General features: G+C 45.8%; 1 protein-coding gene across 1 annotated transcript in view; it reads left to right on the plus strand.

The window, feature by feature from the left end:
• The first annotated feature begins 2,388 nt into the window (after window positions 1-2,388).
• pdzrn3b (PDZ domain containing RING finger 3b) overlaps window positions 2,389-27,366 on the plus strand; it is a 96,586-nt gene continuing 71,608 nt past the window's right edge. Inside the window, exons 1-3 of the mRNA XM_048253808.1 lie at window positions 2,389-3,202; window positions 6,939-7,025; window positions 8,649-8,756. Of these exons, the coding sequence (XP_048109765.1) occupies window positions 2,489-3,202; window positions 6,939-7,025; window positions 8,649-8,756 (909 nt within the window). The 5' untranslated portion in view covers window positions 2,389-2,488. The remainder of the gene's footprint in view (window positions 3,203-6,938; window positions 7,026-8,648; window positions 8,757-27,366) is intronic.

The raw sequence follows: 27,366 nt of genomic DNA on the forward strand, positions 1-27,366 counted from the left end.
TCTTAGATATGTGACATGCATCGTGTTGAAGAGTGAAACAGCTTGTTCTGAGAGTCTATTTGCAGGAGAAGTGGAATATTTGCAAACATCTGGTTTTCTGAGTCAGTGCAGTTATTAACACCCTTGTGTAATGCTAATAACTACTCTAGGTGTGGAAAGAAAAATAGTTTAACTGTCAGAACTGTTTACCACTCTAGAAATTCTTGTTTGGCAACAACATCTCCAGGGTCAGTAATTATTTCATACCTACTGCAACTGATGCCGTTTTCAAAGAAATCTGAAAAGTTGCATCATGTTGACTTGAGAGCATTGCATTACGCATGTCATGGGAATAAAGGCAACACAACAGTTTAACATTCATAGTATTTAAAACCATGAGTCAGTGTTACTATGTTTATGACACAGGAAGTATTTTCACATTCCAGATGCATATAATGCCTTTAAATAAGACATTCTCTTGTGACTGTACTCTGCCATCCCTGAAAGAGTTCCCTTAGAGTCTGGTACTTATGGTAGCGGTTGAGACTGGAAGATATTTGGCTTGATCTCCAGAGTCTGTCCAGATCTTCCACAGAGTCTCTTGTCAAGTGAGGGGATTAGGTCTTATCACTGGATGGAACTCTTGCCTTTGCTTTGGAGCCCTGAATAGAAATGCTGTCTGGTCCCTTTGTGGTCAACCGAGTATGCTTCCACAAACGATGTCCAGAGCACAGAAATGGCCTTTGTCTCATTGTGGCTTTTGATCATAAGTGTGTGTGTGTGTGTATGTGTTTGAGTGAATACTCACTTTACTTTACAGACATGTCACTTTACTGACATTTATTCGATAACTGAAGGGAAACGTGTCTAGTCCATCATTGATTAATAATCAGAGAAATATAGCCTATTGTATGACTATGATACTATATGTTCCTATTTGCATGACAAATTGAACTTCATCGTAATAGGCTACTGCTCCTTGTGTAATTCATACACTATTTTGGGCTGTTGTGTTCAAAGAATTTCTTACCTCAGAAAGAATACCTTTTTTTTATTCTTCAGTTAAAAATTGTTAATCCTGTTTCTAACTTCCCACTTAAAATAACCCCCCCCCCCCACCCCCTTCTCTTTCTTTCTCATCATTGATGAATCCTTGGCTTTACTCTCACACAGGCCACATGTGGATTGAATTTCTGTGGTATAGCATCACATGTAATTTGATTTCCCAGAGCGCAGGCAGCCTAAAGAAGTGTGTTTGCCATCTGCAATTGAGTATGAGTCTTGAACAAAGATGAACTCCACTTCACAAAGGATAGTTAAGCTGCTCCAACGGTGGCTATTCTTTTTTTGCCCCTATCGAACACAACTGACCGTGGCCTGTGAGGTGGCCTTTCATAATTTACAATTCAAATTTATCTTCATGGTCATACACTTCCTGCTGAGGTGGAAAAAAACACCTTAAACAGAAGTGCGTTTTACTAAATACAAGTTTCCACAACCAAACATCTCAGGCACATGAACACAAACGCATGCACATATTTGGACATCAAATGGATTATGAATAGGTAAATGAACGCACATACTCTTTCAGTACAAACTCAAATGGATGCAGTGATCATGTGCATTGTATCATTCCTTCAGTCTGCTACAGCTGAATGGAAACACTCATGAACAGAATACTTCTGAGATGATTCCTTTTCTAAAAACATGAATCAGACGAATGTTTTTCTTCTCACCAGAACTATTTCTTGGCTTAGTCTCAAGAACATGACTACTTCTAGCAGGAAGATATTGTTCTGGTTCACTGGGGTACACTGTATAGCAGTTATGTGTATTGGAGTTGTCATATACCAAGCACTTGTCTGCCTAGATTCAGTTTTTTTCACATCCTCTCTCCCAGCTGATTTACAGTGACTCTGTAGTTCTGTTTCACAACTAAATAACTGTATTCTACTATTTCTAGCCTATTTACTTTCACAGTATAATTTACTAGGGGACTGAAAGGTCAAGGCTGCTTTTTAAGGTTTCAGTGGGGCTGCCATCTGAAATACCGACTTTAAACAATAAATGTACAATGTACAAAAATAATAATGACCTTTATGCCAGAGACAGTGTTATCAAAAAAATACATTTTTCATACAAGCTTAAGAGGTTTATAAACTAAACAACTAAAAAAATAGCAAAGATTATACAATAAATAAAACATGTAATTAGTAATAAATATGCACAAGGACTCGATCAATACATTTCCGAAGTTGTGTCTGTTCAGAATAAACTTAAACTGCTAAACTCTACAAGATGTTTCCAATCGACTGCGCTACTCTTAGGACAGTTACGGTAGAGCATTCCACCGTTCTTTTCTGCTGCGAAGTCTCAAGCAATTAGTTTAGTCTGTAAGGAGAGGTCGCACTCAGTAGGTCTGTGTACTTCAAATGACAAACTCAAAGCATCAATTGCTCCTTCTTTGATCCGTGGGACTTCCTACGCTCTTTTGGACTGTTTTTAAAACATGGGATTTGAGCTGGATCGTTTTAAAGGGGCTGTGGACCCAGACTTCAAATGCAACTTGTGTAATAAAGTTTTGGAAGATCCGCTCACAACCCCGTGTGGTCACGTCTTTTGCGCTGGCTGTGTGCTGCCGTGGGTTGTTCAGCAAAGCAGCTGCCCTGTCAAATGCCAAAGGATCTCCACTAAAGAGCTCAACCACGTCCTTCCTCTGAAAAACCTGATCTTGAAGTTGGACATAAAGTGTGACAATCATGCCAGGGGCTGTGAGAAAGTGGTGAAGCTGCAGCATCTGGCGGAACACGCCGAGATGTGTGACTACTCTCCAGCTAAATGCAGGAACAAGGGATGCAACGAGGTGCTGAACCTGAAGGACATGGATGCCCATATGCGCGAAACGTGTGATTACAGAGCCGTTGGGATATGTGAAAATGGATGTGGTTTGATGCTCACCCACAGAGAGCAAAAACTCAACAACCATTGCTGTTTGAAAGCCCTGAAAGCGCATAATAGCGCGTTGCAAGGGAAAGTGGTCAGCCTCGACAAGGAGTTTAAAAAGCAGTCCCTGAAGTCGAGTAAACGGGAAAAGTCACTTCTCGCTCAGCTCTCTGCTGTTCACAACGAGCTCCAAATGACAGCGCTAAAATACCAAAAGAAATTCACTGAGTACAGTTCAAGGATTGACTCGCTCAGCAAGACCTTGGCTCCACCATGCAAGGTGAGACGGTTTAAAATAACGTTAGAGAGTTTTTGGACTAAGTAATGTGATTTGATATTTGCTGCCGTTTTAACTCCAAAGTGCGTTGTTTTAGTGTCAGTAAAGCTATTCAACTGGTTTCTGTCTGACATTTTATATTTTCCTGAGTATGAACAGAATATTCAAGTAATGTTGCGCGTGTTTGGCGTGTTTATGTGTGATGCGCTGTTATTTACCAAGTCTATTAATCCCAGATGTGTATCAGTGTATTCAGAGATAGAAATTATAATCTTGTGTGTTAAAGAAAAGGGCTGGTCAGGAGTAGTTTTTTCTACCTCGTCCTGTTCTGAGACATGTCTGTCAGCTGCAGTTTTAGCCAGCTGGCAATTTTAGGGGGGAGGGGTGAAGTGTTTACGGCTCTCCTGTACACACCAAGACCACTCTTCAGCTTCAGAAATCGGTGTTTCCACAAAATATTCTAAATTATTTGAGTGTATCTCAATTAGAACAACACCAACACCAAACATAGTAGCCCACGGTTTTCTGTATATTTTCAGTGTTATTTCAGAGTTTACAGAAGCCACTGCGGTGGTTAATAACACATAGCCCATGCCATCGCATGTATTATGGTGTTTATGGAAATAAAAGTATTAGTATTAATGGAAACATTGAAACATAAAGTCCACGTATTCAGTGTTCTATAATTAAGCGTCGCATCAAGTCCTCTATCAGAAGATGATTAATAAACGAATACATAAATAATTAGCCTATTATGATTTACTAACTACACTACGTTGTCTACCATCGAGTACATCTGCTATAGTGATTACAGTCTAGCCCTTTTTCTTGATTTCGTTTGTGACTTTAATTCTTATTGTAAAGTATATTAGCTCATGAAGTTATGATTGGATTGCTAGTTACTGCTGAATGTTTTTTTTCCTGTAGGCTATTGTTTACTGCATGTCTGATAGAGTAGGCCTAAGCTGCCTGAACAGGCTACTTTACTGAGAGTTAAAGATGGGCCCTTCACTGCACCTCTTTCAGCATAGACAGGCCTGCCTTATGCCTTTAGAGTGATTTCTCCCATTTCACTGCAGGTCACACAAATTATGTACTACAGTGAGAGTCCATCAATCCTTCCCATGTTTTTTATGTCCTGTGGCTGTGAATTTGATTTGCATAGGCACATTTGTTATCATCTTTATTTGTATGAATTCAAATCTATGTCTGCTGTTACACAATAGTTAGGTCCAGTCAAACTATTTATTAATTTCTGACTGGACGAGACATATTCCATCGACTGGACGGGTCGTCACGAGTGTGGCCAGGTAGCAAAGGTATCATGTGGGGATAGAGCCTTTGTCGCTGTGGCACCCAGACTCCGGAATGCTCTGCCAACCAGCATTAGGTTTGCTGAGAATGTGGACTGTTTTAATGGACACGAGAAGACTCACTTGTTTAGGCTAGCTTTTGGGTAACGTCTGTCTTTTATTTATTGATAATTTTATCTGTTGTATTTTTACCTTATTTTATTCTCAGACTAATATACTTTATTGTCTATGCACATTGTAAAGCACTTTGTGACCCTGTCTGTGAAAAACGCAGTATAAATACATTTACTTACTTACTTACTTAGTTATTACCAATAGATTTGCATGGTGCTTTGCTCTTAATATAAGGCTAGTTTTATGTTGTTTGCTAAGGGGACTTTAGTAAGCATTAGGTTCCATCACAGCCCTACTTGTTCCTCACAGTGTTTTGAAGCTTATTTTGAATTATGCCCATGCTCATTATACGATTGCTTGTCAGACATAAACAGTGCCGTGATTATGTTAAAAGTATGGGTGACGCAGATGGGAATGTGGCTCAACGTCCAAGCCATTATCCAAGAAAAACATTTCTAAAAGCAAGACGTATCTGCATTCTCACTGACGAAAGGGGAAACGATGAGTGGTCCAAAACAAATATTATTTCACTGATTTCAATGGCTAGGTGAAAAGAATTATCCTCTTTTTTCTATGAGTGAAGTCAAGCAGTATGGAGAGGATTGGTAGGCAGGGCAGTATGGTGCACATTGGAGCGGCACTGAAGCGGAATGACACAAGTGGAATTAGGAGCTGAGAGAGAGGGAGGGAGGGAGGGGAGGAGGCGGCTGCGGCCTCAGCCTCTGCCTTGTTGCTACTGAAGCCAGATCTTGACCTCGTCGTCGCGGTGCCAGGCCCTGGTCACGTGCCCTTTGGTCCGCCGGCGTTTCACCCGTTTGCTCATATTCAGCCTGGCATGTTTGCTCCTGCAGGCCACTGCCAACACAAATGGGTCCGTGACACTGCCGAGTATAGCTTCTGACAGGTAATCTCTCCTGACCATTAGCAGCACAGTCTGGAGTCTGGACTCGTGCAGGGGTGGGGGCTCGCGATGCCTACCTCGGGCGCTGCTTGACTCGGAGGGGCCTCCTAGGGCGTGGGCTCTCACAGTCGTTTCTTCCATCACATGGTCCATCACTCAGGTGATCAGCCCCACATAGCCCTGGTGAGTGGGAGCAGAGCAGGCTGGCCTGGCGGGGGTGAATAGGCCCCTTTGCTGCTTATTGGCAAGTGTCATGGCCTGGGATCAAGCTCATCTGCTTTCTCGCGCTCTCCCCATGTTTGCTCAGCCCGTCCAAACAGAGCTGGCCACTACTTAACCCTGGAGTTGTTTGTTCCAGACACGCCGTGACTCTCTCTGCTATGGCTTTCACCAGCAGACTGGAACTGGCCCTCTTGGTGTCAGCTAAGCTTGTGCTTTGTTTGCACTTTTGCTTTATTATGAACTGTCATGTAAATTCAATCAAATAAAAAGATCAGCAGCCTGCCGGGATAGCTGCCTCCAGGAACCAAAAGTGTGTCCACAGGACCCTATGCATAATAGACGCAGATTTCCCCTTGGGGATCAATAAAGTATCTATCTATCTATCTAGACGCAGATTGCCGATTTGCTGGTTAAGTGGTGTCAAAAGCTCTGTAGAGTCTTTTAATGGAAGCTGAGGGCATGTCCTCATTACTGTGCAGTAGAATGCATTCCTCCTGCAGTGGACGTGTCCTCTGTCCCCTCCAGCCGAATGGTTGAAAGGACACTGTACATGCCATAAATATCTACCTTATATATATATATATATATATATATATATATATATATATATATATATATATATATATATATATATATATATATATATATAGTCGCTGTATGCTATAACGCAAGCTAACATCCCTGCTGAAATGATGTTGCCTGCATTAGGAACTGACTGTTAAAAGCCGAGCGTCTCTTCTCTCATCCCAGTGTTGAGAGAGTGGTTTACTGCCTGTGTATTAATACACATTGCCAAGGAGGTACAGGGCCTTAACCCTTAACGCTACTGGTCACTCGACAGCTCTTTGGTTGAAGGCCACTTAAGCCGTAAAGAATTGTGTAGATTGGCTGGGCCGAATGTCAAGAGTGTGGCTTTGTGAACAGGTGCTTCTTTGTTCATCTGTCAGCCATGCCAGTTGGTATGGGTTTGCTGAATTCTACACCTCGCCTCGTCTATTCCCTTTTGTTTTAAAGATGTTTGCCACTGTCACCGTATATTTTGACTCACACAGCATGATTACTATACAGACAGACAGTTTGTCTTTTTTGTCAATAAAGGTTGAATTGATTTTTTAGAAAACTAATAACAGATGGAACAAGTAAATAATCAAAATATTCTCTATTTCTGTTTGGTTTTTTTTAACACTAGGGTGGAGAATCCAAAAGTGTCACAGTTGTCCTCCATCGGGAGGCTGGATCGTTGGGCTTCAACATCGTAGGAGGACGGCCATGTGTGGTAGGCTCATTCTGTGTCTGTTTTATATGAAAACCTAATTACGTTTTATTGGTGTTAAGGTTGGGATTATGACTGCGACCACAATTCCCCATTCTGCCTCGCATGGGGTTGATTTGAAAAGGAACTTGTTCCACCCACTGACTGTGCTAATCCCTTTTTGGTCTGTCTGTTGCCCAAACGCTCTGTGTCAGGGATGCCATTTTTGGTGGACCGCAGTTGGAAAGGATGGCATGGTCAATGAGAGTGTGTCAAACATTGCTACTCTGCATAGAGTTCACTCAGAAAATGACCTCCATACAAGGAAGCGCTCTCATGATGTGTAAGGCTACTCGGAGGTGACACATGCCCTGTACTCTGTACGTATCTGTATCGCCAGGAATGTGTACACCGAACACGACAAGGGCTGTTTGTCTGCGGTTCATTTTAAATAGCATCAGTGACGTACTTTACTGCGGCGGCATTGGATTATTGCATCGAAACCAGGACTGCAGGAAGCTGTAAAAAATCGCCACAAAATCAAGGCAGATTTTTATACTCTGCTCTTGACCATGCAAATCGCTGATCTTTCCAGTTCCTCCTTGCCTTTGCATGAAACCTGGCAGTGAGCTGGGTAGGGGAATTTGCCCGGTTTTATTGACACTGAAGGCTCCATATGTGCCTTATGTGGCAGCACTCCAGCTGTACAAAACCTCCACTGTGGTTGACAAATTAAGTTCAAGTTCTAAGACTTGTGTTGCAAGTGCTGCTAAATACTTCTGCTAATGTCCCTCACTGTCCACTTTGGTGAAGTCCGACCTGAGGATTGAAACTGAGTATCCAGCTCAGGCGACAGTCATCTTTAATTCCCAACGTACACCTGTATGGTGGTGTTACAAACAAGTGCTCTAATGGAAGGAAGGGGGGGCAGAGGAAGTGGCCTCAAGCCAATTAATTAAAGTGTTCACAGCTTGACTTTTGTGGGTTCTCAAGGATTCCATTAAATTTGAACACAATGTCACAAGATTGTGGCGGCAAGTCGGACGTAGATTGGGACAGAGAGGCTCAGGCTGGTGCTGGGTCGACACGTTGGCCTTTCCCTGACCGTGTAGAGGTCACCTCTGCACCGTGCCAACACGCTCCGTTCAGGCACAGTGCGACCTGTGCCAGTGAAATGCTTGGCCCCTTCGTAAGGGCCAGTGTCACTCTGATGTGTCCGGGAAGAGATTCAGCTGGCACGACGTGCTGGCAGTCTGTCAGCGTGTAGCTCCTCGTTAAACCTTGCTTAATGTACACCTGCCCTGCTCTGCCAGCATGTCTGGCACTTTGGACGCTCGCTGCGAATGCACTGACCTGCTGATCACTACCTGAGTTGGACTATAGTATCTGCTCTGCTGAATACTCCTGACAATGATAGGGTGAATAAGTTTCAGGTTTTGGATAATATAAAGCCTGTCAGTTTTTTTCATGAGTTGCATATGAAACCTTGTCACGGTTGTGTTTTCCTTTCATGTCACATTCCTCTCCTTTCACTCATAAAATAGTTAATACGGTTCATGCATAGTTAAATGTACTGTATTTGGGTTTTTATTAGCGGCAGAATAAAACATGTGCAAAGCCTGCTGTTAACGAGCTGCTCGTTTTCAGGAAAATGAGGCTGGGACTTCAAATGAAGGCATCTTTGTGTCGAAGATCGTGGAGAATGGACCTGCCGACAAAGAGGGAGGACTTCAGATTCACGACCGCATTATGGAGGTACATGAGGTTTATTACAGTGCTAAACTGGAAACAAAGAATTTCTGCACGTAATTGTCCTTTCTGCTTAATGTTTGTTGAAAACAAACAAAAACACTAAATGTTGCAAAACATTAAATGTTGTTACAAGCAGCCAAATACAAACAAAAGTGTACAAGCAAAGAACGGATGTAATAGCCATTGATTCTCAGGCTATTGTTGCTTCTAGTTTCCCTGTCTTTAGCCTCACATAGAGGTGAGATCATGGAAATTACAAATCTCCTCTGGTTACTTCCTTGGTTGGCGCTTGATGCAGGCACTGTAATTCAGGTGGTCAGGTTGACATACAAAAACATGACATTTTTGCAGTTTGGAGAACAGCACTAGTCTCCGTATGGACATGTGCCTGTAGCCACCCAAACCGACTGACAAATCTCCACCGACAGGCACTCTATTGGGCAGCCTTCCTGCGCCCTCAGACAAAATCACACCGTGAAAAGGCTGTATGTTTCTAGAGGTCAGTTTGAGGAGGTGCCACGAAAGGCTACTTCACAAAGGTCGTCTTTATAGTTGTGCGAAGTGGAAAAGTCCACAATGGCTTCATTGACTACCGACATTACACATGATATATGTGTTATTATATGCCATAAGTTGGTGGTCCTACACATCATAGTGGTTTTATAAAGGTAATCTAAATATTTTTATGCAACTCTGCTTCAGTGCAGTACGTTATGTCCTTGTCGACTTTAAAACGATTGAATACTTGCATGGATACAAACAGGTTTATGAATTTAGGGAGACATCTATTTGGCCAGACTTTCAATATGTAAATCTATACTTTAATCCATAGAGTCTATGCCATATGAGACATATGCCATTTGAGAAGCCAGTAAAGAGCACCAAGTCGTTACCCAGCAGCTCCATCAAGCAGCCGTAACAAGTGGTTGAAAGGCCTGCTGTTCAGTCCGATATATCACAAGCCTTGCTCTGACAATGGGTAGATTGAGCTGCCAAACCCGACAGCCCATTCATTTGGCGCCTGGCGACTGGCGGAGCACTGGGCCCCTCGTTGAGTGGGCCTCGCTGGTGGGACGTGCTCGGCTCCAGATTAGCTCACATGCTGCGCCGAGAACATGCGTCAGGGTGACTCGGCCAAAAAAGAAGGAGGGCAAAGAGGGGAAGTGTGTGTGTGTGTGTGTGTGTGTGTGTGGAGGGTTTAGGGGTGGTGACAGGTGGGAGCAGGACTGCAGTAGGTTATTTTAGGTTATTTGCATGGCTGTTGTTGTTTACTTGCTTTTACAAAGAAAAATATGTTGTTGTTGTTTGTATTGGGATAGGATTCACTTTTACGTTTACTTTCTGCATTAACAAAGAAAAGTGACTGTACGCGCACCACTGCAATAATGCCAAGCAATGTGCTGCATCTGGTTGGAATTGCAGGCATCAGTCTGAAAGAGTGCACAGAGTGAAGCATAAGAGGAAAACAAACAAATCTGACAAAGTGGTGTGCCTTAAGATCTGACAATCTGGGAAACAGGGAACCACAATAGTGTATGTGTTCCCTTCAGAGCCCCCCACCCCCGAACGTACGATGGAAAACCGGCACAGCGTTTTATATGAAGACATAATTATGTTCGGTGCTGCACGCGTGATGATGGCGGAGGTGTTGGTTTACGTTGCAGGCTGCGTTGACGTTGAGTGAAGAATGGAGTCGAGAGCACGTTGCTACCCGGTGACGGTGCTCTGGGTAGTAGCGCACACAGTCTAATTACCGGGGCTTGAGAAATGATTTTGTGTGGAAATTTAATCAAGTGGGTTAGGGGAGGGGGTGGGTCGGCGCGCAAGGGGTGGCGGGGTGTGTGTGGAGGGGTACAGAATGGAACGAGTACCAAGGGGAGCTCCCGGCAGTTCCGCGTAGTCTCAGTGGTGTGTAGGTAAACCAACAGCCCCCAGCCTCCTCGTCCTCCCCCGCCATGCGGAGAGAAGGAGAGCAGCACAGCTGGAGTGTGCATTTCTGAAATCTGTGCCACCGGAATCCTCCAGGACCTGGCGCACTCTTCCGTTTGCCTCTCTCTGTCAGCACTTTTTTCTTCTCTTTCTCTCTCTCTCTCTCTCTCTCTCTCTCTCTCTTTCTCCCAGAGTTGTTTTTTGGGAAAAGTATGTATCTGCACATAACCCTGTTCCGTTCCTCTCTATTGCAGTCACACTGGGAGGGGATCGCTTCTGCCCATAAATCTCTTGTAAGACGTTTCTTTAAATTCAGCTTGTCGATGGGACTATGCCTGTCTGTGCTTGTGCACTTACCTATGTGTTAAAGAGATGCCTTATATGAGTGACAGGGCCAATAAGGCCTGCTGCACATCTTTCTTCCAATGTGTGTTTTTGTACTTCCCATGTGTGTGTTTTTGTAGCAGTGCGATGTACAAGCCAGACAAATAGAGTTAAATGCCATTGGAGTTAATACCTCCGTTTTATTTTTCCATAGACTTCCGTGTAGGAATTTGAGAGGAGAGGGGAATTTAGTCAGTTTCACATTTTTAATAGCTTGATTGTGTCGCCATTCAAAAATCCATGGCGTACTTTTGTCTTTTTTTTTTTCGTGAACAGAGTTTTTGCGTTACGGAGGTTGTGGAAATTCCTCAGCCAGATGGATCAAATTCTCTCCCATAAATGTGTTTTGAATTCAGCTTTGAGCCAGGGTGGATTTCTCACCACTGCTCCATGTCTCCTCAGCAACGGCTGGAGAACCCAGGCAGGCCGGCCGGCCGTCCTACAGTTGTGCATAACAGCTGCATCATCTCAGGCGCCGTTTGATACAAATAAAATCAGATTACGGGAGCCGCCATTCAAGGTTCAGTCCATGCGCCTTGCTTCAGGGATCACTTTGGCCCGTATGAATGGGCTTACATAGAGAGAGAGAGAGAGAGAGAGAGAGAGAGAGAGAGAGAGAGGGAGGAACGGGCTACTGCTTTGCCTAAGCGCCCGAGACCACTTCTCAGCAAAGTGACAGCACAGCTCGTTCAAAGGGAGAGGCCTCTTCGGACAGCGTTAGCCGCAGAAAGGTTACGTGTACGCAAACAAGACGTGTGGCCAGGTCCCGAGGCCGTCCGTCCGAAAGCAGTGTTTGAGTGGTGCTTTTGTGGTGCACTGCTGCATGGCCTTGTTTCACTGGGCAGGAATCGGGGCATGAATGGTTCCTTGTCCACTGGAGACATTTTCTCCTTTTGGTGGTGGGGTCAGGAGGGAGGGTAGAGGGATGATGGAGGAGAAGGAGACCTGAAGCTGTGTTTGCTTTCACGGCCTCCTCACACACACACACACACACACACACACACACACACACACCGAGAGGACTATAGCCACCACGTTTGGCACAAAAAGATTTCACAAGTCTGTTTGATTTAAATTACACTGAAGAGTCAGCAGTCTGAGAAACAGGTCAGCTCAGTCTGAGAAAAAGTCTCTGTTAGGCCTTTATCTGAAGATCTGGAGCTTATTTGTGTTTTTCTCTCACTGTCTCGCGCAGTGTTTTCTTGGCAGACAGAAGATTAGGAAGCTTCAGGATGTGTTTAATGTGTGTATGATTTTTAGATTATGTCAACATGTAAAAATATAGTCTTTGATTATTTAGCTAAATATTGAAACATATACAAGTGCTTGCTTTTTCCCCACATTGACCTTATTCGCTGTGCAAATATTCTCATGCTGTGTATTTGTGTCTGTATCAATCTGAGCATGTGTTTGTGTCTGTTGGTGTGCAGTCTAAATCACAGACACAGACTCAGACACAGACAGGCAGGTACAAACTGTAAGGGTATATATACTGCTGGCCCCTGTTGATGTGGTTCTCTTGAGGAGGCCTGTCACTGGGGAGTGATGCGTGTCGTGACCTCCCGGTAGGAGCCCGGGTCCGCCTGAAGGCCACTGAAGTGCAAAACGAGGGAAGCGCCTCAGAGGGACATAGGCCGCAAGTGTAAATGCCACCGTGTACAAATTTGTGCAAACGCTGGCAGGTCGCAGAAGGTGAAGAACAACAACTGCTTTAAAGAACACACACGGTCCCCTCGGAGAATAAAGTCCTGTGTGGAGAAAAAGCTTTCCTTTGATGACGGGGAGAGGGGGGGTAGGGTGGGTATGTCATGTCAAGGGCTTTGAAGCCAAGTTCCAAATCCTATGTTTTCTGGTTGTGAAACTGAGTAATTTTATTAACCATTTTAATCCACTTTCAAAGCTGAGACATGCAATGCGAAACCATTTTGAATTGTTTATACAGTACTTGGACAGTGGAAGTGTAGGGGATTTTTATACAGTACTTGGACAGTGGAAGTGTAGGGGATTTTTATACAGTACTTGGACAGTGGAAGTTTAGGAGATCTTTTCCAAGATTCTGGAGATGAAATGGCTGAAGTTCCCAGAAGAACCACCTTATCTTCCCATGACCACAAAACCAAGAGGTTACCCACGATGCACCACTTAACACCTCATCCCTCCCCCGAGTTATTTTAGTGACGACTTGCTGCCAGAGTTAGCACTAAATCGTGGGTGGGGCGGGGGGGGTCCGGGTGATATGTGGGGGAGGGTCTGGGTAGGGGAAGTTATGTATGTTCACTGATGAGACCCCCTTTTCCTTTTGAGGGGTGTTAGCATTCCTCTCCACTCCCCGCACAAGGCCATGCCAGCTGCATAGTTTAAACCAGAAGAAAATGGTATACATGTTTTGCTTCTTGTGCCCATTTATGGCCTGGAGGTGTGTGTGTCTGTGTGTGTCTGTGTGTGTGTCTGTGTGTGTGTGTGAGAGAGCAGATAGATAGAGAACTGTGTGTGTGTGTGTGTGTGTGTGTGTGTGTGTATGAACATGTGAGCGTGTGCATGTGTGTGTGTGTGACTGTGGGTGTATCTTTGTGTGCGAGAGTAAGTGAGTGAGTGAGTGTGTGTGGCCATACATTTCAGTGTTGGCAGCAGCTCTTCCCGGGTATTTATGCATGGGGCTCTCCTTGGCGCACTCCGCTAGCGAGTGCTACTGATCTGGGGAATTAACCCTTTGTAGCCAAACAAATCTCCTCTGTTGCAGTGAGCCGTGGCAGGCTCAGCGTTTTAGGCATAACTCCTGCCGCTGAAAAAGAAAAGCCCAAAGTTATTAGCCTCCATTCAGAGAGTGTGAAAAGAAATGCATTAAGAACGCTTCCCTTAAGTGTAGTAGATTTCCCCTGTCCACCACACAAAGAGCAGTGCCTCATTAAGGGCACAAAGCATGTGGAGATAAAAAGTCAATCTCCTTATTGTGAAGTGGGCAGCACCATTTTTGTCAGTGTTATTGATTTGGACAAGCCAATGAAAAGCTAATCCAGCTAATTAACTAATTATTTTTTTTTGGAAGAACTCTCCGTAAACATCTGTGATCCACTGTGGCATTCCAGAACGGGGGCCCCTGTCTAAGCTTATGCAGGGCCACAAAGCCAGGTCACCTCTGAATGCCCCCCTCCACACACACACACTCTCTCTCTCTCTCTCACACACACACACACACACACCACCACACACACACCACCACACACCACCACCACACACACACACCACCACCACCACACACACCACCCACCCACACACACACACACCACCACCACCACACACACACACCACCACCACCACACACACCACCACCACACACACACACACCACCACCACCACACACACCACCACCACCACCACACACACCACCACCACCACCACCACACACACCACCACCACCACCACCACACACACACACACACACCACCACCACACACACTGCCCCGTACTACTCTGTTGCCTCTAATAAGGTGTCACAGCACATGGCATCTTCAGCAGAGCATGTGTCACATGGTCCGGCAACGTTTGCCCAGGCTTTTTGAGAGAACAGAGATGTCCGTTCTTTTCGGGGTCACATGTTGTTTGGCATCCCTGGAGGCAAAAAGGCCGGCCTTTGTGATGGACTTTATTGGATTTGGGCACCCGGCGCGGCAGAGCCGACCCGTCTCTGTTCCTCGGGAGATGCACACACACTGACCGTGCCAGAGCCACAGTGAGAAAGAGCGAGAGAGATCGACAGAAACACCAACAGAGGAAGAGAGAGAGAAAGAGAGAGAGAGAGAGCGAGCAGAAAAGAGCGGGTGGTGGAGTTTGGTGGAGGGTAATGGAGAGGGTGAAATCGAGAGAGAGAGAGAGAGAGAGAGAGAGAGAGAGAGAGAGGGAGGGAGAAAGAGCTTTACTTTAACATGTCCTGTAGTCCCAGCTGGGGGGGCGGGAGGCTTCTGCATTCCTGTGCTCTCCACCGGTGCAGGACATTAAATCCAGTGGAACCCTTAAAGGAGCCATAATCAGCTTCAGGAGACTACTGCTGCTGCTGCTACCGCCACCACTACACACACACACACACACACACACACACGCGCGCGCACACACACACACACGCACACACACGGCCCCACAGAATGACCAGCTTTGTGGCAATGAAGTGAAGAGCCCTCACCGGTAGAGCGGACAAGCACAGCTTTGTGTTCCAGACTGTCTGTGTACCTTAAAAAGCAAAGAATGAAAGGAGAAGAGGAGGAGGAAGAGAAGAGTTGAGGAGGAATGTTTTAGCTGCTGAATGAGCGGTGTGTTCATGGCTGAGCGACTACAGCCACTAAAACCCATCTCATGTGGACACGCGTACACACAAACAAACACAGCCGCGCAGAAACTTGCCGCCGAGCCCCCGCAGTGATGCTTTCTGGTGGAGTCGCGCAGTCTACGGTGCGCTACTGTAAATGTGCCATTCTCTGTTTTCACCCCAGACATATACTCCACGCGCTCCTGGGCTGTTTGTCTGCCGTTATTTATACAGCTCATTTGGCTAATTAATGGTCTCTAAAAGGGTTTTAAGAGGGCGAAATAGGCAGGTATAATTACGGCTAATTGTCTGACCAATCAATCACAGGCCTTGCGTAAACATATCAGTAACAATAGTCTCAGGTTGCCTCGACCAGCTGCTCCTCCGGTCAGTTCAACCCCACTACCCCCATCCCCCCTCCCAACCCAGCGAGCGACAACCTCCCCCACTTCCCCCTCCTTGTGGCTGGGGCTCAGCCTCCCCTAATTAACTCCCTTCAATTAAACGCTAATAGGTTGATTAGCGGGCTCTTGGACGCGTGGTAATGGCCCCGTTGTTTCCTCCCGGTTCCTCTCGGTAATGTGTCCAGGCCCTTGGTGCATTAATCACTGCCCACTTTGGAGAGCGTACAGGTGGGCCGGTCTTGGCAGAGAGGCCAGGTCGGCTGGAAGCCCCCACGCACACCCCAGTGCAGTGTGATTGATACCAACAACCAGAGAAAGAGAGCGAGAGAGACCGAGAGAGGGTTTGAGAGAAAGAGAAAGAATGAGTCTGAACTACAGCGTATTGAACTGTTCCATCTGAGCGTTACGTCAAATCCGTTCCAGGAGAGCTGGCGATTTGAAAAATGCCCAATGGAGTGAAATCAATTACGCCACATGGGCTGCGAACGCTCAGATGTGCAGTCTGCAAACATGGTGCTAAAACCAGTGGACAGGAGGAGGGCAGCTTAAGTGTCAGCACTTTATGAGAAAATGATCACGCGTTTATGGGAAATTTGGAATACGGTAGAGAACATGTGGCCAACACGCAGTATTATCCTCAAATATGGCAGTAGGGAGTCCAAATCTTTTATGATGCTGTCCACTTTTATGGTGATACATGAACATACTGTATTCTCTACGTTTAATACACAGAGACTTTTTTTTTTGCTGAGGCGTGGTTGCAGCTACAGCAAACTTGTAAATGTGTTCACAGAAATGGCCGTACTGTAATTTAAACCAAAGTTTGTACAATATTTCAACAGCCATTTCACGATTGAGCATTAAAGTCCCTCCCCAGGCTTCCCGCTCGGCAGCCTCATTTCCTTTCATAAAGACCAAGGCACAATGCCACATTCATTGCTCTCTGTCCCAACAAATGGAAAACTTTCCAAATCGACCGATCAAGGCTAACACGTATTGAAGTGCCCCTCACGCGCGGCGCCTGGTTCAGGAACATATGGACAAGATCTGTTGGATTTGTTTAAGACATTATGGCTGTACTGTTTGGAGCCAACAACTGGTCAGATTGTGTGCAGTCCTGAGGGGCATCCTTGAACCTCTCAGTGTGAAATCATTGTGTGTATTTTTAGGAATGGCAGTTTTTCATGGGAGGGGGGAGCAGCTAAACTAAGTCCTAGGTCATCTTGAGCTGGATGAGCCATCGCAGGATGCCGATGGGCAGCAACAAAGGACTCCTGGGTAGACTGGAGGGTAAGGATGACTCAGGGCTTTAGCTGCAGGCCTGGCCTATTGTTGGCCTCTCCACTCCTACCCCCTTCAGACTCCCCCCACCCTCCACCCCCATGACGGCCAAACTCTTCCTTGGTAATCCTCGCGACATGCCTTGCTTTAGATTTTTTGCCGCTCCCATTCTCGCGGTGCTGTGTGAATAACCCGCGCCTTTCACACTCCAACAAAGTGGAACGGGTCGCCACAGCGCGCCCTTCTGATGCTAATATGTGCAAATAGAGAAACATTGTTCGGTGGCTGGGTTTTTTTTTGTTTTTTTCGTCAGCACTGGTTCTTTTGTGCCCCCTGCCTGATCCCCTGAGAGAGATGTTCCCTTTCAAGATTTACTCCCTCTGTCGGATTTGAGACTTCCTATTTCATTCACAAATGGAGAGAGAGAGAGCGTGAGAGTGAGAAATCCAAAAAGAGAGAGAGAATCCAAGGGCTGCAACTAGCAAGCGGTAGTGGAAGATAGGGCCTAGCTATCAAGCCAGAAACAGATGTAAGCCCCTCCCACAGGCGCTAACCCCTCCATCCATCATGCCGTGTCACTTCTTAAATCCAGGAAATGGCTGCCCCGTTCTGGCTTGTAATCAAATAGGATAATGAACCGAGTTCGTTCTCTCTTCAGTAGAGGACTGCAAATGTGGCCAAACAAAACATTTAGCAAGTTTGTTTTTTTTATTTGTCATGTTCCATTGGTTAATCAAGGACAGTGTCTGACATTTATGGAATGACATCAGCTGTAGAAGGGAAAAGTGCCTGTGTTTTTGATTAAAGAACTATCTAGAACATTCCCATTTGGTATGCTGTCTGAGAGGGAGGGTATTTTTTGTATAGGTTTTGTATTGGTCGTACCTGTGTTTGGAATTGTCTGTTTTCATAGATACACTCAGTTACTGCATGTACCACCCTGCCTCTCTTTGCCTTGTTCAAGAGAGTCACACACTCTACGTCTCAATCTCGAGCTTGGGAAGTTGTGCTAACAAATTCCTCTTGATCACGACACCTGATAGTGTGAAAGCGAGGGAAAATAATTCCTCCGCTTGAAAGGAAGGCCGAGACCACCAACCGAGAACTGAGAGGTGAACCTCCAAAGTCAATGTCAAAGAGTCAGTAAAGATGCCTTAACCTCCCGACCACTGTTGACATTTCATCAGTCCTTCGCCCTTGTTGCACTGGGCAGTTCACCACCCACACCCCAACTCCCACTCCTTTTGAGTTCACCTCAGCTTTTAACGCTTTCTCTTTGAATGCAGGAGCTTCTTTTGTTGTTTTTTTGCTTCAGGCTCTGGAGGCTTGCTCCCACCTAAATCGGTGTGATTGATACGTACATGAGTTTTGAGGATATCCTCAAGAGTGAGTGTTCGTTACAAGGTTTAGAGGGATCACTGTCCCTCTCTCTGGCCTCCGTCGAAAGAGAAAGTGACTCAATAGAAATGAGGGATTGTCCAGGAAATTAAAATGCTGTGTAATCCAAGAGCACTGTTTAAACTCCTTGTCCATCCCGCGCGGACAATGAGCCATTGTGGACTAATAAAACAACGCTGAGCTGGGGTCGAGAGTGAGCTGCCGGGTTCTCCTCAGGTTCTCATTAAGACTTGGCAGCCCTTTACTCCCGCCACTGACCTCGTTATCACATGCTTTAATAATTCCAATTTGATGTCAGGGCTGTGTACTCTGCTCAGGATTACCTGTGTGTCACATCAGCAATTACAAGGGCCGTCTGTTGATGGTCAAGGCTGGAGAGAGAGAGAGGGGGAGAGATAGAAAGATAAAAAGAAAGAAAGAAAGAAAGAAAGACGACTGCGAGAGAGAGCTCTACCTCAGGTCCTTTGATGTGAGTGAGGTACGGCGGGAGACCTGCTGGAGCAGTGGTATTGGCGTGCACATGCTTGGAGAGGCCTTGTGTCTGCGCTGGAGACATGGGGGCTCATCTGCAGCGCTGTGGGGCGTGCCACTCACGAGCGCCGGGGGACCACAGATGAAACGAGGCGGGCAGCAGGATGGTCATTTATCACAGCAGGAGCGGGTTGGTGGCGGTGGGGTGGAGGGGGGCATTGGAGGCAGGAAGCAGGGGGCTGCTCGGTGTGGGGACAGACTGGTAGGGGCAGAGCCCTAGCGTGAGCCCTGTTGGACAAGGTAGGCCATGTTAAATAAACCTCCCCACATCTGCAACAGGCATCAGATTACAGGCCGAGCTGGCAGCCTGACAACTGTTCCTTTGTGGAGCGTCAGGGGTTTTCTCTCTCTCTCTCTCTCTCTCTCTCCCTCTCTCTTTCTCCCTCCCTTTTTCCCTCCTGTGATTTTACCTAGCTGTCTCTCTCTCCTCTCATGAGACATGACGTTACTTCTCTTCTATCTTCTTTCCTGCTGATGTTATTACCTGTTTTCCATTCCTATTGTCTTGCTCGTCTAGATCATTACAGTGCATGAAAATGCACTGTTCTGTTATCCGAAGTCTTCTTCTTCTTCTTCTTCTTCTTCTTCTTCTTCTTCTTCTTCTTCTTCTTCTTCTTCTTCTTCTTCTTCTTCTTCTTCTTCTTCTTCTTCTTCTTCTTCTTCTTCTTCTTCTTCTTCTTCTTCCCACCAAATTTCTGCGTCTAATTCAGCTTCAACCGTTTAACGTAGAAACTTTGTTCAAACTTTGTAACGTAGGTCTTGAAAAGGAGACTTGAGGAATGTATTTTTCACTTTTGTAAACTTTATACTTTTTCAGATATTAATAAAAAACAAGCTTATTTTTCCCCATAGACTTTGTATGGGGACTATGACATCTTAATGGGCTAATTAACTTGATTTGCACCTGTATCAACTTCCAGCTGCTCAACTAGGTCCCATCAAAAAGCTAGTTAAACTGATTGCACCTGTATCAACTGCTTTCTGCTCAATTAGGCCAACTCTCTCTGTGTATCTCCATTCTACAAGGATATAAGGCACATTCCATCCAACTTTCTATCCATTCATCCTCTTCAAACCATTCACTCATCTACCCATTAAACTATCCATCAACATCCATTAAACAATCTGCCTATCAACATCCATTCAACTTTCTGTCTATCAACATCCATTACACTATCTACATTTAACTTTTAAACTATATACTCTGTCTCAGGCTTTAAACATACAATCTGGCTCTACAGATCCTGTTATAAAATAAATGTCCTCACTACAATAATTCACTATTAAATAATTTAACTATTTAAACTACTCAACTATTTAACTGTTCAGCCATTTCAACTGTCAGTTGTTATCAACTATGACTTCTGCCAACTGTTATCAAATATAAGTTTGTTTTGCATTTTATGTTAATATACAGTATGTTTATATTTTCATGCACTGGTAATTTCCTCGAAATTACATTTTCTAGTTTTTGCTGCACTCTTTAAAAAGGGTTAAAATAGATTGGGTTTCAACTGAAGGGCTCTTAGCCACTTTTAAAGTTTTAAAGAACCTTCAAAGGAGCCTTAAGAACCCATCAAGGTACAGTACCCTTCTCTGATAGTGTGGATGCAATTTCTCAACTCCAGGGTCACTAGTTTTCTATCCTAGATTCAGGCACTCCTTTTTTCTTTCGTTTTTCCTATCTCTTACAATCAACCCAATCCAAGTCTGTCTGGACAAGTTATTATCTAGGATCAGAGAGAGAGAGAGGGTTGGGAGAATATGAGACTCCATAGCAGACTTCTGTCTCATTCATCAGCCACCTGAAGCTCTGACGTAGATAAAGTGAAAACTAGGGCGCGTGGAGTGCTAATGTCATCACATTCAGCGCAAGCAGAAATCCCTTTCTTATGAATTGGGCCAGGACACATCTGTTCTGATTTATGCTCTGTGCTTTTGTTCTCCGACAGGGCCAGTGTCCCTAAAAAACAGCCCAGCACAAGCCCTTTTTGACGTTTGTTGTGTGTGTGTGTGTGTGTGTGTGTGTGTGTGTGTGCGTGTCTGTGTGTCTGTGTGTGCGTCTGTGTGTGCCTGCGTCTGTATGTGTCTGTGTCTGTTTGTCTTGTGTTGCATTGCTATGTAAGTGTGAAGTATTTGAAACAAATGCCGTTCTGTGCCAAGTCCTGATCAGGTATGACAGGAGGCTGACAGACACATCAATAGGATGGATGACAGCTCGAGAAAGGCCGATAGATAGCAGGGGAGAGAGTAAAAGAAAGAGAGAGAGAGGGAGAGAGAGGGAGAGAGTTTACAGAAGAGAGCCTGGCAGAATAATGCTGATTTGAACAGTTGACTCCTCCTCGGTCTGGCTATATCAGGCCGGCAGCTGCTGTCTCGCTGCACAGGCATGCTAGAATGCCTAGAGACCGTTTCCAGGCAGAACAGACCGTTTTTTTTTTTTTTTTTTTTGTTATGTTGCAACCCTCTTACAATAATAGCGTAACGCTTCCATGAAGTTTAGCTGAAGCTGGAGTAATGTGTAGCTCTTGAGGTAGTCCTGGAAGGAGCAAGGGGGAGGTGGAGGAGGAGTAAGAGGAGGAGGGGGAGGAGGAGGGGCGTCCAGAGAAAGGCATTAGCACCAGTTCCCCTCTCGGGCCGCTGTGCTCGTCGTTCGTGATCCGCTCCTGAATTCCTTGACTGGGAGCCAGAGAAACACAAGCCGTCTCCCAGCTGTCCTGTTCCCCTGGCACATCCCAACAAGGCCTCCATCTGATGCGCCGGAGTTTGGGGCTGGCCACAGCAGCGGCATGGAACGGCACGGCACGGCGGCAGCCCTCAGAGCTGTCTGCCTCTCTTCCTCTCACTCACTCTCTCTTTCTCTCTTAATCTCTCTCTCTTTCTCTTTCACTCTCTATATGCAGAGGAATACCCTGAAATCCTTTCTTTTTTTTCCAAATAAGACCAGCCAACCAAGTGAAACATCCATTTGTTTTACAAGTGACTGCAGCCTCCCGGGATTTGCTCTACCATGAAAATGAAGAACAGCCCTGGCTCCATCCTCTTCTCTTAAAAAATAAAGAGTTTCATACCACTTGCAGTTTTTTTTTTTTCTTAAAAAGAAAAGAAGCAGACAGACTTAGTGGAGATGATATAATTAATATTTTCAAAGAACATCACTTGGGTCAAGCTACTAAAACAAGAACCACATGTTTGGCTAATGTTTGTGGCCCAGAGGTGGCCCAGAGGTATGTGTGCAGGGGTGGAGAAAAGCCACTGCCTCAGTCCTAAACCTCCAGCTCTCCCTCTCTCTCCAGGCAGAACCTGGATGCTGCGATACGAGCACTCCCCTGCCACTGAGAAACCTCACGTAATCACCATGTTTACTCTGAAAAAAAAAAAAGTATATTTCCAGAGTCATACTTCAAAAAGACTGGCTAAGTGAAAGAATGTTTGATAAGCTTTTTCTGATAAAAAGGTCAAGTTATTATCAGAAGAACATATGCACTTCAGTGTCGCCCCTCTAGTCATAACACATACTTTATTTACACTATACATATTTTGTGGGATTTTGACACAAGAAAGAATGTCCAAAGGCAGAGAGACGTAGACCTGGGATTATTTTGGTGCAGGGGTCCAAATAAACCGTGTGTAGGTTGTGACCTTCTCTGATCAGAACCAAATGTGTGGTGTGTGTGTGTTTGAGAGCCTGACGAAAGCAGTACCTAGCCCAGCGAGGGAAGCGCCACACAGGGGGAACTCTTCTCAACACACCCCCCCCCCCCCCCTCCTCCGTCACCCCTCCACAAGAGTTCTCTCTCACACAGAGTGTTGCTTATGGACATTCCCTGCATAAGACCCCTGTTGTACTGAAGCTGGCACTATCCTCCTCAGGGTTTATTTACACTACATACTATGTCAGGTAGTCAGCAGGTAGGAATCGCTCAGGCCAAACATTCAACCACTTGATGTTTCAAGCGTTCTCCAGTACATATTTTGTATGGTTTCTCACATGTTGATTAATAACTGAGCTGCCTGTGCTGTGAAGTAAGACATAAGCCATAGGTATATATGCAGAGGTGGAGAATATCAGGTCGGGTTGCAGGTTTGTTATGATGTGAAGCAGATTAACGTGGTCTGTCTACAGAATGACTTATTTGCCATAGGCAAGCAAAACTAGATTTTTTTTTCTTTTACACATGGATTCTCTTTCTTAAAAGATCTGACCGATTGTCAAGGGAACACTTTCATGTGTTTTCAAAGGGCGTGAAGAACTTGCAGCATGTTCTGACTCTTAACATGACTGCCACTTTCTCTCTTTCTCTCTCTCTCTCTCTCTCTGTCTCTCTCTCTCTCTCTCCCACTTCCACTCTCCCTCTCTCCTCTGTCTGAACAATTTACATGCAGCTCAAAAGTCAGTCAATATTTATGTAAGAGCGTATCGTTTAGAGTGCAGACAAAGCTGTGATCAAACGAGCCTTTTATGTGTGACCGGCCATTGACTCGGCCCACTGGAGCCCCTAACGAAGCCTGGCTAATCAGAGGACGAGCCACTCACCAGTGAATCACCGTCCCTCTGGTCCGGTCAGGCTCCGTGATCCGAGTGAGCGCTGGCCTTAGTGCCCGTCTGTCGCTAGCCATACCAGTGTGGCTCGCTCAGACGAGTCCCCTGGCTGTCGGGGGGACACTATGCTATTGTGGGTGTGTAGGACAACATGTCCCTGAACATTGGAATGATTCGTGGCAGCTTGTGAACATAAGGCCCTGTGACAGCAATGAATTCAGAAGTGACTCTTCTCTTCTCTTCTTTGTCCTGTTGCTTGTTATCTAGGAGATTTTACTATGTTCTCTGAAATCCATATTTGCAAAATCCAAATGGCAACTGGCAATTTTGTTACCTTATGTAAATATTTAGTATCACACCAGGAGTACTGGTACACATCTTTGTGGTTGTACTATTGTGTGTGGCAAAAGAGCTTCATTTTTACAAAACACACTCTGTTTCTGCTTCTAAGAACAGCAGGATTGCGGGTGTTATTGAACTGCTTATAAGAATGCTGGTGGGGATGGTGGATTTTATCATTCTTTCGTGTGTGCTTAAGATCATAGACGTGAAAAATCTGTGGTGAAATGCTGACCCACTGTTACACATTCCAGTCATTTTATGAGACCCAATCCTTCATTTTGGACTTGGAATGTCCATACATGTACGGATTAGCCAAGTGGTGTCCAGAAGACCAGGGTATCAGTGCTCAGTGAAAGCCACCACATGCCACTTGTGGGAAGGAATCACTCAGGAACTTTTAATTCAGAGAGTCCTATATTTTCATTGAGAGCATGAAGGAAGATCTCTCTAGAGATCTCGGAAGATGTGTTTTGGAAACGGGTAAAAGGTACAAAAGCTTATGCTCTTGCTTTTCTTTTCATTTTTTTTTATTTCAGCTTCTCTTTGCTCAAATGACTGGGCTCATGTTTTTGTTGAGGTTCTCTTGTAAGTCTTTTATAATGGAGTCAATTAGAGATAGGGCCGCAGAGCGTGCAAGGGTAGCGACCAGACTCTGTTATTTTCCTAAGGAGCCGGGGGTTGGAGTTTGGTGGTGCATGCTAGCTGTGGCTCAGTTGGTTGTGTGTTTGGCTAGTCGAGGCCCCACTCCTCGCTTTAAGGCCGACGGTCGGTCAGACAGCGCGGTGGTGGGTGGACGCTCTACCCGCCTGTGGAAGGAGGATTACGCCATGCCTGAGCACTGGGAGGCCAGACTGCAGGCTCCGGTCTTAGCCTGGTCACTGACAGGAAAGTCATTTCTTTCTGTCTTCTCTCTCCCTCTCCCTCTCCCCCCTCTCTCCCTGCCTTTTTCTCTTTCTCCCTCTCTCTTTCTCTTTCCTCTCCCCCCTCTCTTTCTCCCTCTCTCTTCCTCCCTCTCTCTTTCTCTATCTTTCTCTTTCTCTTCCCTCTCCCCCTCTCTCTCTCTTTCTCCCTCTCTTTCTCTCTCTCTCTCTCTTTCCCCACTTCACTCTAACTCTTGTTGTTTCTTGTTTTTCTTGCTGTGCCAGGCCTCTGTGTTGCACATTTCTGTTCAAGTCCACACTGTTTTTGTCTTGTTGTTGTTGTTGTTACTCACTCTCTCTCTCTCTCTCTCTCTCTCTCTCCTCCTTCCCTCCCCCTCCCATCTCTCTTTACTGGCCCCCCTGGACACTCACCTCTTGAGTAATGAGCTGTGACTCTTGGAGGAAAAAATGCGGCTCTGCGGTTTCTCCCAGTTTCTTCTCAAGCCGTCGGATCCAACGAGCAAAACGCTGCAGCTAATAAGACGTCTCGAGCTTGGAAAAACTGAGAACCGTCTTTTTACACGGGCCATCAGTAGGCGTACCCTGTCTTCGTGGAACCCTTTCTCTTTTTTTTCACTTTTTAACTACAGGCTCATGAAAGCAGAAATAGCTCACTGTTTATTTACACTTTACTGGTGAGAAGTTTTTTATTTTTAAGTCTTTTTTTTTATAGTCCCATTTTATAGGCACAGAATATGTGCATTTGCTACAGCATAAGCACAGAGGGATTTGCATGGCCAGGGGCTTCACAATACTCATTAGTCATGCTTATGCACTGCCAGTGTCGTGTCCCGTGATGGATTTTTCACATGACTACATGCTAAACGGCTGTGATGGGATCCCACTCTCAGCAGGGGGAAGGTGGAGTGGAGAGGGCTTGGGGGGCTCTGGGGTGACCAGTGATGGTTGGCTGGGTGACCGGAGGCTCTTTACGAGAGATTGGGCCGAAAGTTCGGTTCCGTAGTGGAAGCGTAACGGGCGCAGCTGCGTCCGGCACCATATGGAGGGAACAGACGCCGCTGCGGGTCAGTTTGCGGTGACGTCGGAACCGAGACTCGCTCATGTGGTCACTCGTGCATTAGCCCCGCTTGAGGAGCGCACAGAGTTTCCTCTCTGATCCTGTTGTTGCTGCTGCTCCCATGGAAAACCAAGTTACACTGGCTTTCACAGCTGACTGAGTCACCCCCCTACACACACACACACACACACACACACACACACACACACACACACACACACACACACACACACACACACACACACACACACACACACACACACACCTCTACCCACTCACCCTTTCCTTCTCCCTCCCCTCCTTTTCTCTCTCTCTCTCTCCCTCCCCACTCTGCATTCCCCCTCCATCACAAGAGCAGGATCCACTCAGCTGGAACTGAGGGGCCCGTGGCCCGCCTGCAAACACATGATTCACTAACTCAATTAGGCTCTTTCTTTTCGGAGGCTCTTTTTATATCTTCTCTTAGATGCCTTCTGCTTTGCCCCGCTCATTCCAGAGACTTAGCGCTAATTGATTAACAAGCAGGTCCCAAAGCCTCAGCGCAGCCAGAAGCCCCAGCAGCGGGCCGAGAGCGAGGGAAGAAGGAGAAGGGAAAGGGAGGGAGGGAGAGAGGGATAGAGGGAAGGAGAGGGAGAAGGGAGGGAGGGAGAGAGGGATAGAGGGAAGGAGAGGGAGAAAGGGAGGGTGGAGAATTAGTGCGATGCAGAGAGCCCTGTGGCATTGGCGCATATGAGCCAAGAGACTGTGATTTAAGCAGCCAGTGCATCCCAACTTCGCCATTACCCACAGGGAGTTCATAAATAAAACACATTTGCAAATGCACACAAACACCCTTACCCTTGTGCACAGTGCACACAGATGTACACACACTATTTCTCTCTCTCTCTCTTTCTCTCTCACTCAGTAATTCACTCACTCTCACATTGTTACACACACACACACACACACACACACACTCCACACACAGACATTTGCTGCTGTCTTTTGTTTAATGATGCAGTATACTCCCCAGCTTTGACACATGAGAAGCGAAGGGGAAAAAAATCTTCCGTAAGCTCCAGAACTCCTGATCACCGAGTACATTAAGCTTAATCATTAATTTGGGCCTCCAAGTCCCCACGGGCTCTTCCTCTCTCTCTCCCTCCCTCTATCTCTCCCTCCCCCTCTCTCTCTCTCCCCCTCTCCCTCATTCTATATTAAAGTCATGTGCAGCGAGTGAGCGATCAGGGGGGAGCATCATGTTTTAGGAATGTGTGGCTGAGGAGCGCCATTACAAAGGAGTTTATCAGCTAGTTTTACAGGAACTGCGAGCCGAGCTGCCAGAAAGCTTTTCCTCACTGCAGCTTGCCACTGAGGGATTAACATTTGGTGCGGAGGTGCTTTTGGCAGAGTAGCAGCGCTTTGTGTCATAGCCATCCACACACACACACACACACACACACACACACACACACACACACACACACACCCCTTCCCCTCCACTAAATAATGTTATGGTCAGTGACCTACTTGGTAGATTTCTGCATTGAGTTTGAAAAATTGGTCTGAGAAGCAAATGTTGTC

Source organism: Alosa alosa, chromosome 10, assembly GCF_017589495.1.
Source record: "Alosa alosa isolate M-15738 ecotype Scorff River chromosome 10, AALO_Geno_1.1, whole genome shotgun sequence".
NCBI classification, from domain to species: domain Eukaryota; kingdom Metazoa; phylum Chordata; class Actinopteri; order Clupeiformes; family Clupeidae; genus Alosa; species Alosa alosa.